A 14,948-nucleotide genomic window follows, 5' to 3' on the forward strand; every position below is an offset into this window, starting at 1 on the left:
GGAAAAACATGAAGAAAGTCATGAGACAAGAGTGAACGTGCCATTTGGCGGCAGGTGGGCATTTGAGCCCGAGACCGTTGCGTGAAGCTGGCTCCCTTGAAGGACGGCAGTGGGCAGGGGGCAGAAGGAAGCTCCTGCCTTCTCTGCTCTGGACCCTCTAACTCTCCAGAATCAGTCTCCTTCTGCAAATAAGAGTAAGTGTTACCAAAACTCAGAAGAAAAGCGAAGATCCTCCCCAACCCCCGACAGCGAAGTTCACCTATTCCTTCCTGTGACCAGAATCTCGCTTTGCGGTCTCACGGTGTCTTCAAGGGTATGGGAAGATGAAAGAGACACAGGGACGTCATCACTGCCCCTGCCTGCGGGGGGTGACTCCACTTCCTCCGAATATCTTCTTGTACGTACCATCTACACGTGCTGCTGTGTTGTGGTTACTTGCTAGCCGTTCCACTATTCCATATTTACCATGGCTTTTTCGCAGCCTCTCCAACCTTTTGGTTCTTAAATGCTCGTCAAGGCACATCCCTGGAGGTTTATAGCAGGTGGCACAGGGTGGACCTATGCCCTGGTGACAGGCATGACGACTGACACGTCAGGAGAGAGCTGACTGGGTCAAAGGGCACTCAGTGAGTCAGACGCCACGAAATTCTCTAGAACGAAACAGGGCTCCAGAATCCAGATACGCAGTTGGGCAGTGCAAACTTAAGAAGTTAGACCAGGCCCTGGGGACGAAGAACTCAATCAGGGCAGTCAGTAGGTGTGTCAGAACATGGATGAAGGACACCAGTTACAAAGGAGACGTGTAAATGGAGGTGGACATCTCATGGTCAGTATCTCTTACGTCCTGTTAGAGCAGGAGCCTACAGATAGAAGTGGTTCAGCTCCATCCTTGGCCAGAGTGAGGGATCAACAACGAGAACAAATCCCGACCGAGTATCCACCACGCAAAGAGGAGCGAACACATAATCTGTTTTGAGTCTTGAGTTAGTTGTTTACACATCGAGCGTGAAAAATGGATGTGATTAATGTCTAAAGAATCAAAGATGTTAATGTTATTGGCAGGGAGCCTTTTTAGAAGAATGTACAATGACATTATTAGGCAAATGTTTCCTATATTTGTCAAAAAGAGTCAAAACATTAGGTGATGAATCTTAACATTAGCCAGAGCATTAACATGAGAGACCATTTACTTCTCAAGTTAGATTAATGTTATTCAAACACGAAAGACTTGGGAAGTGTAGTTATGTTTACATCACAAAGATGTTCTAATATCTAAACCTATTCAGATTTTTTTTTTTTTTTGGTTAAGGCTGAATTTAGACAGAATTTGGTGTTTAGCAATCATTTTCTCTTAGATCCAGGCCTGAAGGAATAATGATATATAGGCTAAGAAGGGGCCTTTCTCTACCTATGAAATAACCACAATCTTATAGTTTTACACAGCTTGGGTAAACACAGAAGTAATTAGGTAATCTAACGGAGTTTAGTGCAATACTGCATTGAAAGAGCATTTGAAGTGAGAAGTCAAACAGTAAAGGAGATTATATAGCATAACACAATACATTTTTAAATATAGGAACCTTACGCTTTTGCTTAATTCAAATATTCTCTTCATTCTAGCATGAACATTACATTGTAGAGACCAAAGAAATAACGTTTTCTACGTTTGCTTCTAGGTGAAATTTCAAGTTCATATTTAGCATTTACTGAACTTTAAAAAAAATTTTTATTTAAATCCAAGCTAGTTAGGGGCGCCTGGGTGGCTCAGTCGGTTAAGCATCGACTTCAGCTCAGGTCATGATCTCACGGTTCGTGAGTTCGAGCCCCGCCTCGGGCTCTGTGCTGTCAGCTCGGAGCCTGGAGCCTGCTTCAGATTCTGTGTCTCCCTCTCTCTCTGCCCTTCCCCCGCTTGCACTCTGTCTCTCTCTCTCTTTCAAAAATAAATAAAACATTAAAAAAAATTTTTTTTTAAATCCAAGCTAGTTAACATATAGTATAGTAATGGTTTCAGGAGTAGAATTTAATGATTCATCACTTACATATAACATCCAGTGCTCATGCCAACAAGTGCCCTCCTTAATGCCCATCACCCATTTAGCCATCCCCCAACCCAGCGCCCCCTCCAGCAACCCTTCATTTGTTCTCTGTATTTAAGAGTCTCTTATGGTTTGTCTCCCTCTCTGTTTTTATCTTATTTTTCCTTCCCTTCCCCTATGTTCATCTGTGTTGTTTCTTAAATTCCACATATGAGTGAAATCATATGATACTTATCTTTCTCTAACTAATTTCTCTTAGCATAATACCTCTAGTTCCGTCCACGTTGTTGCAAATGGCAGGTATTCATTCTTTTTGGTTGCCGAGTAAAATTCCATTGTGTATAAACCCCATCTTCTTTATCCATTCATTAGATGATGGACATTTGGGCTCTTTCCATAATTTGGCTATTGTTGATGGCACTGCTGTAAACACTGGGGTGCCTGTGCCCCTTTGAATCAGCATTTTTGTATCCTTTGGGTAAATACCTACTAGTACAATTGCTCGATCCTAGAGTAGCTCTATTTTTAATTTTTTGTGGAACTTCCATACTCTTCTCCAGAGCCACTGCACCAGTTTGCATTCCCACCAACAGCACCAGAGGGTTCCCCTTTCTCTGCATCCTCACCAACATCTGTTGTTTCAAGTACTGGAAGGCGTGATGACTTCTATTCCAAGTTTTCCATTTATGTAAAGCAGACTTCTTCGTTTCTGCTCTTTCCATAAAGAACATTTCAGCCAATAGAAAAATAGTTTTAGTTTTTTTTCAACAAGATTCCTCAAATCTGAGAGACACTTTTTTTCGACCCTCTGGTTCTTGTATTACAGTTTATAATTTTAAAATGTAAATTATATAATGAGGTTCATTTTAGGAAATACTGTGGCAGAGAGGCGGCAAGAGGCATTGTGTTATCACGGATTTCCTTTATGAGCTTACAGAACCTCTTGAGGCGCCTTAACCGTAGTCAGTGGGGTAATGTTGTTTTTTAATGTTTTGGTTTCTTCTCTGAAACCAGTCTGTGGCTAGATTTTTGTTTTTAAATGTAACAATGATATAGGCATGAATTATGTTATGAAGAAAGTCTCTCTCACCCCATTTATTGCCTTGCTCCTGAAGTTGGGATTTTAAAAAATCTGATAATTTGGTGGGTCAGTCACAATAAGATTTCAAAACTTTCCTTTAAATTATTGGAAGACTTGCAGTGTCTAAAAATATAAGGTTCTGTTGCCTCTTGTGGATTAAGTTCTCGTCATCTTGAAATACCACGGTGTTGAAATAGTCCCGCTGAAGCATAGCTGATCCCCATGGACTGCAGCATCTGTTGGCACGTTGGGGCTGCTGCGGTCTTGAACCGTGACCGTGACTCCAGGGAGACTCGGGACAGCGTCCTGCGTGGAAGCCTGTGGCGTGAGCACAGAGATTCTGGGATGGCGGACGTATCCATTCCCCCCGTTTCGGGCCTGGACACGCACTTTAATGCTGCGGTGGGGATCTGGTGTAGCAGACGTTGCTGGAGTCACAGACTTTTTTGCGTAGAATGGTAGAATGACTGTGGGGACGGACTGCCAGGGACGCTGTGGGCAATGAGGCCGTCCCCCTGCTGGCGTCAAGAAGGACTGCAGGCTAACAGGAGCACAGTATAAATTGGCTTTGCTCCTTCTCCCCCATTACCTGTATGGACCCCCCTGGGGAAGGGAGAAGGCGGACACACGGCCTCAGTTTATAGTGGACGTCGTCCACTTCCGGGGACTCTCTTTCAGAAACAGGGCTGTTTCCCTGGTGTGTATCTGTTCTTGATTTTTGTTCGGGGCCCAACTCAGACGTGAGGCGGGCTTACGTTTCTTTGCGGGATTATTTTAAGCTGTTCATCAGAGGCGATTTTTCTCTTGGGTTCTTTGAAAAGGACCACGTGGAAAAATGAAAGAACGCCGACGTCTTGGTAAACTTCTCAGTATGAGGAAGTGAGGGCACTGCTTAGGAGAACAGTGTGACCATTCTGCTGGAAACATACAAGGGCTAATATCTAACACCCTTGAACTTGGATTTCACCCATGATGTCATGACTCCCCTCGTATTACGCCCAACAACCCAGACTTTGTGGTACAAAAGCCGTTTGTGTCAGCTGGTTCCTGTCGAGTGTGGTCTGGCACAGACACAGAAATATTTGAGAGAAGTGGCATCGTCGGGAACCCTGATGGCAGTGGTAGCTGGGAGGGGGCAGGCAGCTGCGTTTGTCACGGCCTCACTGACATTTCACTCTGAGGGTCTCACCATACGATGCTTCTCTGCTTGTGAAATGCTGAACGGTCATTCTTGGCGCGGTAGTTAGCCCGGAGGACGCTCACCCCCTCGAGGGTTCTGCCGAGCGCCTGCAGCTGCTAGGGTTCCGTTTTGCAGGGAACGAATGTGCACAGGGCAGAGCTGCCTCCTGGACACTCCCTTCCCGAGGGGCGGCGTGCTCGAACTCCAGGGACCCAGTCCTGCCCTTTCGACAGACGCCATCAGAGGGTACCGTAATCGCTTCCTTCCTGAAGATCCACTAGAACAGGGGGACCGTAGCCAACCACACTGAATGAATGGAGAATCTGAAGCAGAGAGTTTTATTTGTAGTTATTTATATCCACCTTGTTCCCGAAAGTACTTAACTTTAAGGACAGGGACTAAAAGACTTAATGGTAACCCTACGGCAGAGCTGGAATTAACTTCTAAGGCATTGTTTCCAAGGGAAATATGTCTTCCTTCTTTTAACCCAAGGAGAGTGTGTAAGGAGGAATTCATCCCCATAAAACAGGCTCAAGCGGAGAGCAGTCCTCATCCATCGTGGTTCCAGATAGCTAGGATTATACAAAGCCATCGTTAATGACCTTGCCGGCCAAGGTACTTCTTCACTGCCTGGACAGTAAGAGAGACATCCTTTTATTTTATTAGTTGTATCTGTGCACCTTTCATCTCTCTTCAGTCCGAAAGCCCTCTGGAATGTTCTGGTGACGTTTGCAGAGCGGCGTCTGCAGGGACTGTGTGGGTGCCTGTCGTCCGTGGGCTGGGGCCTCTAGGAACTGATTCGCGGACCCAGAGCTGGCCCGCTGTCTCTGCTGCCGGCTGGCCTCTTTAAGAACTCTGCTTTCTTCCGCAGCCAGATCCCCCACTGTTCCTTATGTTTCTTTCCCTCCGCAAGGGGTATGGTTTTCCTGCCTCTTCCCAACCGCCCCCTCTCCCCAAGACCTCCTGATTCCTCCCCAGCAGGCTCACCACCTGGTGGCTGGATACAGTGACCTGAACCTGTCTTCACAGAGAAGCCCTGTCCTTGTCCCAGGAAGTAAACATGGACGATGGTGGCTTCCTGGACGTGTTATCGGGACCCCAAAGGCTCAGTGTAACTTTCCAGTGTCGGACAGTTAGCCTCCCTCGCTAACCAGACCCAGCCACCGATTGTGTTAACCTCCACAGACACTCTGTGCACATGTCGTATGTGCTTATTTTAAACGTCTCCGGGGAAGACATTTGCATGGTGTCCTGTGGTCACCTGTTCAGTGAGGGCATCGTCACTCCCAGCGCTGTGTTTGGAGTGATTGGTCTCGAGCAGGCAGGCTTCTCTCTAGGGCACAAGGGCACCGAGTGGAGCTTTGGGGACAGGGAGGAAGGCCAAGGAACACGGCAGGCTGGGATATCCGTGTCTTCTCCCGTCGGTCACACTAATTGGCAAGGGTGCCGGGGCCCCGGTGGGAACCGTTGTCATCTGCCCACCTGCACTGGAAGCGTCTACAGGTCGTCTTCCTTGTCACCTTCCAGTCTCTTAAGGGTTTTAGGCCAGCCCCTCACGTGACACAGCTTTGCCTTCAGGGGAGTTGAGGCCTTCAAGCAAGCTTGGACCGCGCATTCTGTGCCGTTCTGGGCCTCCTCTGAGCTTCCTGGAATGTGCTTAGTTCTCTGGACTGTACTCTTGGAAGGTCTGACAAGGTTTGTGTTCACGTTCGGCTCGTAAACAGAGCGTGCAGAAATGTCAGCTGAAGTCCACTCACGCTCACTCTTCTTTCTGGACACTCCCCTTCCGCCTGCCTTTCAAGCCCTCCAAGAATGCAGAGCTCCCAGCGTCATCGGCCACACGGGGAGGGGGGCCACGGCCGCAAAGAGTTAATGGAAGGAGCTGGCTGTAGACGGTGGCAGCTTCCATCCGGGCCTCCCGGGACGAGGGGAGGGAGGCCGTCCGGCCAGTCCCCGGGGCAACTGGAAAGGCCGCCGTTGGAGCCCGCCGGCCCACCTCCCCTGGGTGCATGTGAGGATAAGCGAGCTGCAGCTGTGGCCTTACAAGGTCACAAGAAACCTGTAGCCGCCGAGTCAAGCGGAGGAGGGGGAAGAGGCTGGAGCGACTATTCCTAAAGCAGAGTATCCATCAGGGGCCGGGGGAGGGGAGTTGGCACAGAGGAGCCGGGCGGGCCCCTGCCGAGGTCTCCAGCGCACTATTTAAGGATCCCTAAGGATGCTGGCTGCTGAACAAGCCGTGGTGTTCCCAGGAGCTGCCCCTTGTCCACACCCGCGCCCTGTGGCGCCTGGCCGGCTCCGCACTCTGGGGAGCGTGCGAGTTTGTCCAGGTGCCTGCCTTCCAGCCGGGCGGCCGGCGGGGCTGTCTCAGGGACAACAGTGCCCGCGGTCCCGTCACCGCGCAGCTGTGGGCCTCCGGGCGTCCCGGAGGTCTAGACTGCCGGGCCATCCGATGCTCACGCTGGGGGTGGTGTTGGCTCTACGTGGAAGGAAGGGTGAGGAGTCTGAGCTCTGCCAGCTTCCTGCCTCACACCGTCCGTGTCAACACTTAGGGCCCTCCACCCACATCTGGTTATTGTAACTGTCTGATTGATTTTTACTCGAACACTGTCAGCTCTGTGTGTCCTACACCCCATCCTTCTTGGTGTTCTCTTTCTGTGGGTCCCAGAGATGAAGGGGGGTGTCTGTCCGACTTCATTTGTATCGGCAACGGTATTTTGTATTCCACACCTCTCCCTTGCTCTCCCTCTATTTACTCATTCAGCTCACTTGTCCTCGCTGCTTTCCAGAATGCCCTTCCTAGTCTTCTTTCAGCCCACCCACTTCCTTTGCCCTCATCTTGCCCGTCCTCTGTGAAGCCCTCTCACCTCGCTGCGGCCCTATGTTTGCATTCTCTTTTAAGTTCTTAGGGTATTAATTATATATACCTTTAGTCTTATGGTTCATAAAATGTTTCTGCATGCATGTCTCCGCTGAACTTCCACGTATGCCCTCCCCCTCCCCCCCCCACCGTGTGTTGGGAACTCTCCCGCCCACGGGGCGATATGAAGATGAATGGGACCTCCCTGCCAAGAGCTTACAAGACAGTAAGGGACACAGATACGAAGCAAACAATCACGACTGGGTAATTACGCACCCCACGAGTATTTTGAGTGCAGCGCTAGCCTAGAAGAGAGAGGATCGGTTCTCTTTGGAAGAAGGAGGAAATGTTTCAGATGGAGGATAGAGCACATTAGCTGGGTTTTGAAGAATGACTAGGAGCCTGTCAGGTAACAAATGGGCGTAAGAGGAAAAGAATCTTCCGGGTCAAGAGAACAGCCGCTGTGAAAATACGGAGGCCTGACATACCGTGACTCGCAGCAGTGTGTGACATTTCACATATTAAACACACATCTGTGTCTCGTAGAACATTGTGACACGTTGATGCCAGCTTTTCCCAGTTAGGTGACCAAGCTGCTCGACATTTATCCAAGTCCCTCCACATCTTAGGCACTTAATTTTAACCCCAGGATTGTTCCTGGCATGCAGTTTCCGAGCCAGGAGACGCGAGGACCCGGGCGATCAGATGTGACTGGTTTTGCTTCTGTGTTTGTTCAGACCAAGGATGCCCTGTTCACGATTCTCCACGACCTCCGACCCCAGGATCATTTCAATATCATCGGCTTTTCCAACCGCATCAAAGTGTGGAAAGACCATCTGGTGTCAGTTACCCCCGACAACGTCCGCGACGGCAAAGTGTATATCCACCACATGTCGCCCAGCGGAGGTAAATGCGAGTCCTTGTTTCCACGCTGGCTTCGACGTGATAATAAGTGAGTAGCTAATTTTCTGCCAAGAGACAAGGATTTGAAAGCCAAAGCCGATCACAGGAAAGGAGATAAAGGTGAGCGCTTTCCCAGAAGCTTACGTTTCTCTGGACACCAAGTCTGTAAGTTCTCGTCTTCCAGGCCCGGAGTAAGATGGCCAAGTAGGTTAGGGGGGAAATACTCGATAGGTTTTGGAGCCTTTCCTGGTTTATCTCACGGAGCCGAACAACGAAGCCGTTTTTGTGCACTGCTCTCGGGTGGGGAATCCGAGTCAAGGAAATGGTTCCGTGTTTTGTGTGCCTGAACGTTAGCAGCGTCAGCGGGACAGCCTCGTTGGCCAGTCTGTGCCAGCGAGAAGAGCACAGGGCCCAGGCGGCCTGGGAGATGCTGTGCACGCGGAGCGTGACGAGCTCGGAGTCTTGCACACTGGGCTCGGGCACGGGGCGCAGGCAAGAGTGCGGAGGACGGAGACAGTCATACAGGATTTAAGGAGATAGGAGAATCGGGACAGTACATTACCCAGCTGTGCTCGATGCCCGTTCCTTCGGCTCAGGACTGGGGCTCACTCTCGCTGGCGTGTCTGTCCCTAGCACAGGGGGCACATGACCGGCGCTCAGTGTTGGGGTGTTTATGAAACCTCATCCCGACTCCCTCCCCCGCTTTCTGAAAAGGGCCTTTGCAGAGACACCTTCTTCTGGGGTGACTGTTGCGGTTAATTCTGTTTTGGTTATTGGGGAACCTACTTAGTTCAGTTTTCTTCTGACGTTTTTCATCTTTCGTATGTGTATTATTTTCTATCTTCATCTTTCGATATGTATTATTTTCTATCCAAGACAGAGCTCTGATTCCCCAAACTTTGTTTGGAACTTGATCTTGCTTGGATGGGGCTTTGACTTTGCAGTGGGGCTTCCTACTGCCTCCACAGCCGTGTGATATGGGGACTGCTTGACGGGTTGATGGGAGAGAGAAAAGATCGGATTTAATAACACGGCAGGAAGTTGACGAGACTCAAGTCAAGTCCTTGAGGGAAGAAACTCTTCATCTTTGCATGGCCCCTGGTTCCCAGCGTAGCTCCTGACATACAGCTCGTGCTCAACGAGTATTTGCTCAATTGAATGTATTTCAGTGGCACTACTCACTCTCAGAATGGGGTGTGTGTGTGTGTGTGTGTGTGTGTGTGCGCGCGCGTGTGTGTGTGTGTTGGCAGAGGGTGTGGGGATAAAACTTTAGGAGACAGCTGATGCGTATTATGTCCTTCTGGAGTCCACACCTTAGAAACCTTATTGGTCTCCTGTATTTTTTCTCCATGTGGCCATCACCCCAACCTCTATAGGTGAACAGAAGATTAATCTGTTCCTCTCAAAGAAGCGGGGACATCAGGATCAGGAACATAGGTTCTGAAGCCAGCCCCACCGTGTCTGAGCCATTTTATGTGTCTGCACCTGAGTTTCCTCCTCTAAAATGGGGACAGTAATGGGATTGTGATCAGGATGAGATCAGTTAAAATATCTGAAGTGCCGAGAACAGTGGCTGGCACACGGGAGGGTCTCTTTCGTGTCAGACGTGGCCGATTTCACCCAAGTAGTCCCTCTTGCTGGTGCACGTGGGTCCTCTGATGACCTGGGTGGGCTGTCAGGGGGAGGGCTGGGGCAGCTCTGTGGGGCCCCCCCACTGGTGGAGGGAGCCTCCCCGTTCTTAAGAGTGCAGGAGATGCCCCCCACCCCCCATCTTAGCATGGGTTTGGTTCAGGCCCTGCTGTGCTTTTGGTGCTGGTATTAGAAAAGCTAAGTGCATCCCTTTGCCTGGGCTCCTTGGCCTTAAGGTGGAATAAAAGGTTGGGCACCATTGCCAGGTTCTAGATTAAAGGGAAAATAAACACCTGCCTTTTCTTCCAGGGCCATATATCCAGAGGCCAGGTGAAAGTAAGCTGGGCTTCCAGAAAGGCATGTTAATGAGCCCAAAGAAATGCTAAATACTATTTCAGCTGTAACTTTCCCTTATCTTCAGACTCTGTGTGCATCTTAGAATTATCAGTGTGTTTGCACGGACATAGACGGGTATTGTTTTTGTTTGTTTGCTTGTTTTGTTTTTGTTTTAGCCAGAAATTCTGGAGAATGTGAAGCAATGGGGGGAAATTATGTGGTTCACTGAAACATGGTACATTTTGCAGGTAGTTAAAAATCCCTCCGGTGAGGGTGATTGATTGCGGTGATGATGGGTACACCGCTTTGTACATTTACTGAAAGTAATTCATTGTGTACCGAAAGCGGGTAAGGTTTTTGGTACATAAATTTCATCTCAGCGAAGTCATTAAGAAAAAAAAAAACCCACTGAGGGGCACCACGGTGGCTCAGTTGGTTAAGCATCTGACTTTGGCTCAGGTCGTGATCTCATGGTTCATGAGTTCAAGCCCCACGTCGAGCCCCCTCCTAGAGCCTGCTTTAGATTCTATGTCTCCCCCTCTCTGCCCTTCCCCTGCTTGTGTTCTGTCTCCGTCTCTCAAAAATAAATAAACATTTAAAAAAAGAAAAAGAAAAACAACCCCCCTGGAGCCAGGGGGGCAGAAATACGTGTTCGCACTCAGTCTTCCTGGGTGGTTGTAGAACAATAGCCACCGAATGAAATTCTTAGCTAATCCAGAAGGCTCATCTCGGGGCCATGCCCACCTCCACCAACCAGCCACCCGTCTCTCCATCCAGCAAGCACATACCTTTCCGGCACCTGCCGCAGACACTGTCCCTGGCTTTTGACGGAGCTGCTGGCGACAAGCTGTGTGAAGGGGAAATGGCAGGGGCAGAGGTGGGGACGGGAGGCATAAACTTTAAAGCCTCTGCCTCATGGGGGTTCTGATAGGCAGAGGTAACCCGAAGGGGCGGGAAGCAGAGAAAGGAGAGGCAGCAGAGGCCTTCCCCAGCTGCCCTTTCTTTCCCTGTGGGACTCGCCCTCCCTCCAAACTCCTGTACCCGACCCCTTTGGGGTTGCCCTTTACAGAGCTCTTCCCAGGAAAGGAGTGGGAGCCGTTGATGCTCAGGTAGTGAGGGGCTCGAGCCAAGGCACCTTCCCCAGCATACGTTCGGGAGTTCTGTACGGGGGGATAGTCCCGTGCCGCTTCCGTCCATTCGGCAAACGCTGGCGAGTGTCCAGACAGGCTATGTAAGCTGACATCACCCGCCTGTGCGGGTGACCCCCTCCCACGCACGTACTCCTGCTAACGCCTGAACGTGGCGGGGTGTCCGTGCCTGACCGTGCATGTGTGCAGCACGAGGGCTTGAGCCGGCCTGTTTTGCTGTTCCCCAGGCACGGACATCAACGGGGCGCTGCAGAGGGCCATCAGGCTGCTCACTGACTACGTGGCTCACGACGACGTCGGAGACCGCAGCGTGTCCCTCGTCATCTTCCTGACCGACGGGAAACCCACCGTCGGGGAGACCCACACCCTCAGGATCCTCAACAACACCAGGGAGGCCGCCCGGGGCCAGATCTGCATCTTTACCATCGGCATCGGGAACGACGTGGACTTCAAGCTGCTGGAGAAACTGTCGCTGGAGAACTGCGGCCTCACCCGGCACGTTCTCGAGGAGGACGACGCGGGCTCACAGCTCGTCGGGTCCGTCCGCGCTGGACAGTGAGACTCAGGCTCTCAGAAGGGGGTGCGGGGCCGTGTGGCCGGAACCCATCACACTGGGTGGCGTCGGAAGGGGTTTTTAAACCAGGTCGATCCGGGTTCAGGTCCTGGCCCTGCTTTGTGACTCTAGGCACGATTCGAGCCAGTCTGCGCCCCGTTTCCTCGTCTGTGACGTGAGGGGTACGGTCGGCTGACAGAGTTTAGTGAGAAAACCGTGCGGACTGTTGGCGGGATGGCTGTTGCACGTTAGGTGTTCAGTCCGCTCTCGTGGTTGCGACTCTGTTCTTGCCTTTTCTCGTGTCGTCGCCAGGGGACCAGCACGCTTGCTAGTGTATTTGCTGTGAGTTCACAGGTGGCGTAAGCAGGAGAGGTCCCGCTGTCTCCTTTTTGTGAGCTGGTGAAGACTGGCCACTGACGCGCTTATTTTTTTGAGGTGGAGGAAAAACTAGATCTTAGGTCTTGTAATTACGCCCGGAGCCTTCCCTCAGATGCCACATGGCCACACCCGGGGTACGACTTTGCTGTTGATTTGAGAGAGTACTGACTCTCAGTTCCACATCGTATCCTTGGATCGTCTTCGCATATAGCAGGGAGCTCAAAGGAAAGTGAGGTTTTGGTAGATTTACAGCTGTTCGATAGCCACATTCAAGGAACGTTCACCAGTGATCAGTCTAACTGGAGGTCTGTAAGGTGGGCAGTGAAGGTGGGTTCTTGGTAAGGGGCTAGTCACCATCCCCCCCCCCCCCACCGGCGTTTCCATCAAAAGATTTAAATACAAACACAGATTTGCTTCCCATATTTTCAAAATTATTCACAACTACATTCAGAGAGGGGGAATCTAGGGCATTGTATACCAGGGCTAAGATTTAATAGCGTGTTCATGAGCAAAAGCAATCACGTGGCAACATCAGCTGCGCTGCCCTGTCACCAAGACAGTATCAGTGCCCAGCATTTCTCGAGGACTTACGGTGTGCCAGGCTTTCCTGCATCCGTTACGTCCTGCGATCCTCCCAGAAAGCCAAGGAGTAGGTGTATTAGGGTCTAAGCTAAGCAACCACGCAGGTGGCTCTCTCCTGTGATATCTGGGACACTGGACTCTGCTCCATGAAGTCATTCGGAGACCCCAGGTCCTTCCCTTCGGTTCATCTGCAACCCTGCAACCCTGAGCTGAGGTCACTGTCACTTCTGTATTCCAGCCCCAAAGAGGGAGAGAGAAAAGAAAACCAGAGAAAGCCATTGTATTTTAAGCAAGCATTGCAAAAGTTGTATTGATCGCTCCTCCTCCGGTTCCGTTGGTGAGAACATGGCCGTGTTTGGCCACAGTAGAGGCTGAGAGATGTACTTTAGAGCTGGATGGTTAGAACTCAGTTATGAACAAAGGAGAATGGGCTAGAGGGGGCAGTAGTCTACCAAAGCAGTTACTTCAACGTTGCAACCGTGGAGAGGAAGAAACCGGTTCAGAGAGGGTAAGTCACATGTCCCAAGACACACAGCCGGGAAGTGGCTAAGATGGCCTCCACCGCCTCTGCTGTCTAGATCTTTGGGAGGAGGTTTTTGACTGTCCCTTTACTCAGCAAAAAGCAGCCATGTAACAACCGGGAGAAAAGCTAAGGCAAGCGAAGGCGGCATCCGTTACATGCCTGCCTAGTGTCAGCATCAAGGTGATTTCTCCAGGAGAGCGGGCCGGTTAGGGTGCATCCGGAGTATGTGCCGGGTTCTAAGGAACCGGGTTTTAAGAGGCCCTTTGAGAAGCGTGGGTGTGTACAGAGGGAAGTTACCCCAAGGTCCCTCAGCTGGGGATTCTTGAAATCCTATCCCGTTGACGATAGTCCTGAAACCGGGGGAGGGGTGAGGTGCACAGGAACAGGAGCACACGGCAGTCGCACACTTCACGGCCGTTTGTCAAGCATCTGAGTGCGGAAGGGGAGTTAGATCAGATCGTACACATGGTGTTGCTGTAGCAGTGGTACGGGCATCGCGGGTGGAAGCTGCTGGAAGGAAGGCGGGACGGGCATCGCGGGTGGAAGCTGCTGGAAGGAAGGCGGCAGTCTACTCCCAGGGCTCCTCTGCCTCGTCACGGCAGTTGAGAGCGGGTGGGAAGCCAGTGCGAGAGTGAGTTCTCTGTCACCAGGGGTGTTCAAGCAGCTTCTGCCTGGACTCCTGCCGGAAGTGCTCTGTGGGGAGGGCTGCACTGAGGGCCCCGAGAAGCAGATCCCTCCCCCCGACATTGGCAAGCAGGGCCTGTGCTGCCACGGCGGCCCTCACTCTCTCTGTCCTTCCGCTGCAGGTTCTATGACGAGATCCGGACCCCTCTGCTGTCCGACATCCGCATCGATTACCCCCCCGCCGCGGTGGAGCGCGTCACCAGGACCCTGTTCCCCAACTACTTCAACGGCTCGGAGATCGTCATCGCCGGGAAGCTGGCCCACAGGACGGTGGAGCGGTTGCACGTGGAAGTCACGGCCAGCAACAGCAAGAAGTTTGTCGTCCTGAAGGCGGACGTGCCCGTGGAGCCCCCGGAGGTGGGGAACGACGTGGAGCCCCCGGAGGTGGGGAACGACGTGGCGGGAAGCGCCAGGCCCGAGGGCGGTGGCTACGGGGACCCCAACCACGTGCAGCGGCTCTGGAGCTACCTGAGCACGAAGGAGCTGCTGAGCGCCTGGCTGCACAGCAGCGACGAGCGGGACAAGGAGCGGCTGAGGCAGAAGGCGCAGGCACTGGCCGTGGCCTCCCGCTTCCTCACCCCGGTCACGTCCATGCACTTGAAGAGGTCGGGGCTGCAGACGGACAAGCCGGAGGACGCACAGAGCATGTCCGCGGCCACAGGCCCCGAACCCGTGATGCAGAGTCTGCGAGGCGCCAGCCCGCAGCCAGGTAACCCGCCTGGAGGGGGCGGCCGTGGGGAGCCGACGTGCGTGCTCAGCCCTCCGTGGGCCGCGTCAGCTGGGCTGGCCGCCCGGGCCTCCCGTGTCACACTCCGTACACACCCGGGCCGTCCGCCTTGCCCTCCCGTGTCACAGTCTGTATGAATCGGACGCCCACCTGCCCGCCAGTCTGCACAGGCCGTGGTAAACCCTCGTGTTTGTATCGATGCACCCAGTGCGTCTCTGCAGAGCAGAGGTGGCGTTTGTCCCAGAAATGATGCCGCCAGGTGAAGTCGGTCTGTTGGTAACTCGCGCACTGGAGGCCCGCCACGGATGAGGCAGCACGGGGCAGCGTGGTG

General features: G+C 52.0%; 1 protein-coding gene across 1 annotated transcript in view; it reads left to right on the forward strand.

The window, feature by feature from the left end:
- Positions 1–14,948, forward strand: part of ITIH5 (inter-alpha-trypsin inhibitor heavy chain 5) — an 80,093-nt gene that overhangs the window by 57,050 nt on the left and 8,095 nt on the right. The window contains exons 8-10 of the mRNA XM_086715002.1: positions 7,892–8,060; positions 11,398–11,707; positions 14,013–14,599. Of these exons, the coding sequence (XP_086571128.1) occupies positions 7,892–8,060; positions 11,398–11,707; positions 14,013–14,599 (1,066 nt within the window). The remainder of the gene's footprint in view (positions 1–7,891; positions 8,061–11,397; positions 11,708–14,012; positions 14,600–14,948) is intronic.

This window comes from Puma concolor, chromosome B4 (genome assembly GCF_028749965.1).
Source record: "Puma concolor isolate L17-30 chromosome B4, mPumCon1.1.hap2, whole genome shotgun sequence".
NCBI classification, from domain to species: domain Eukaryota; kingdom Metazoa; phylum Chordata; class Mammalia; order Carnivora; family Felidae; genus Puma; species Puma concolor.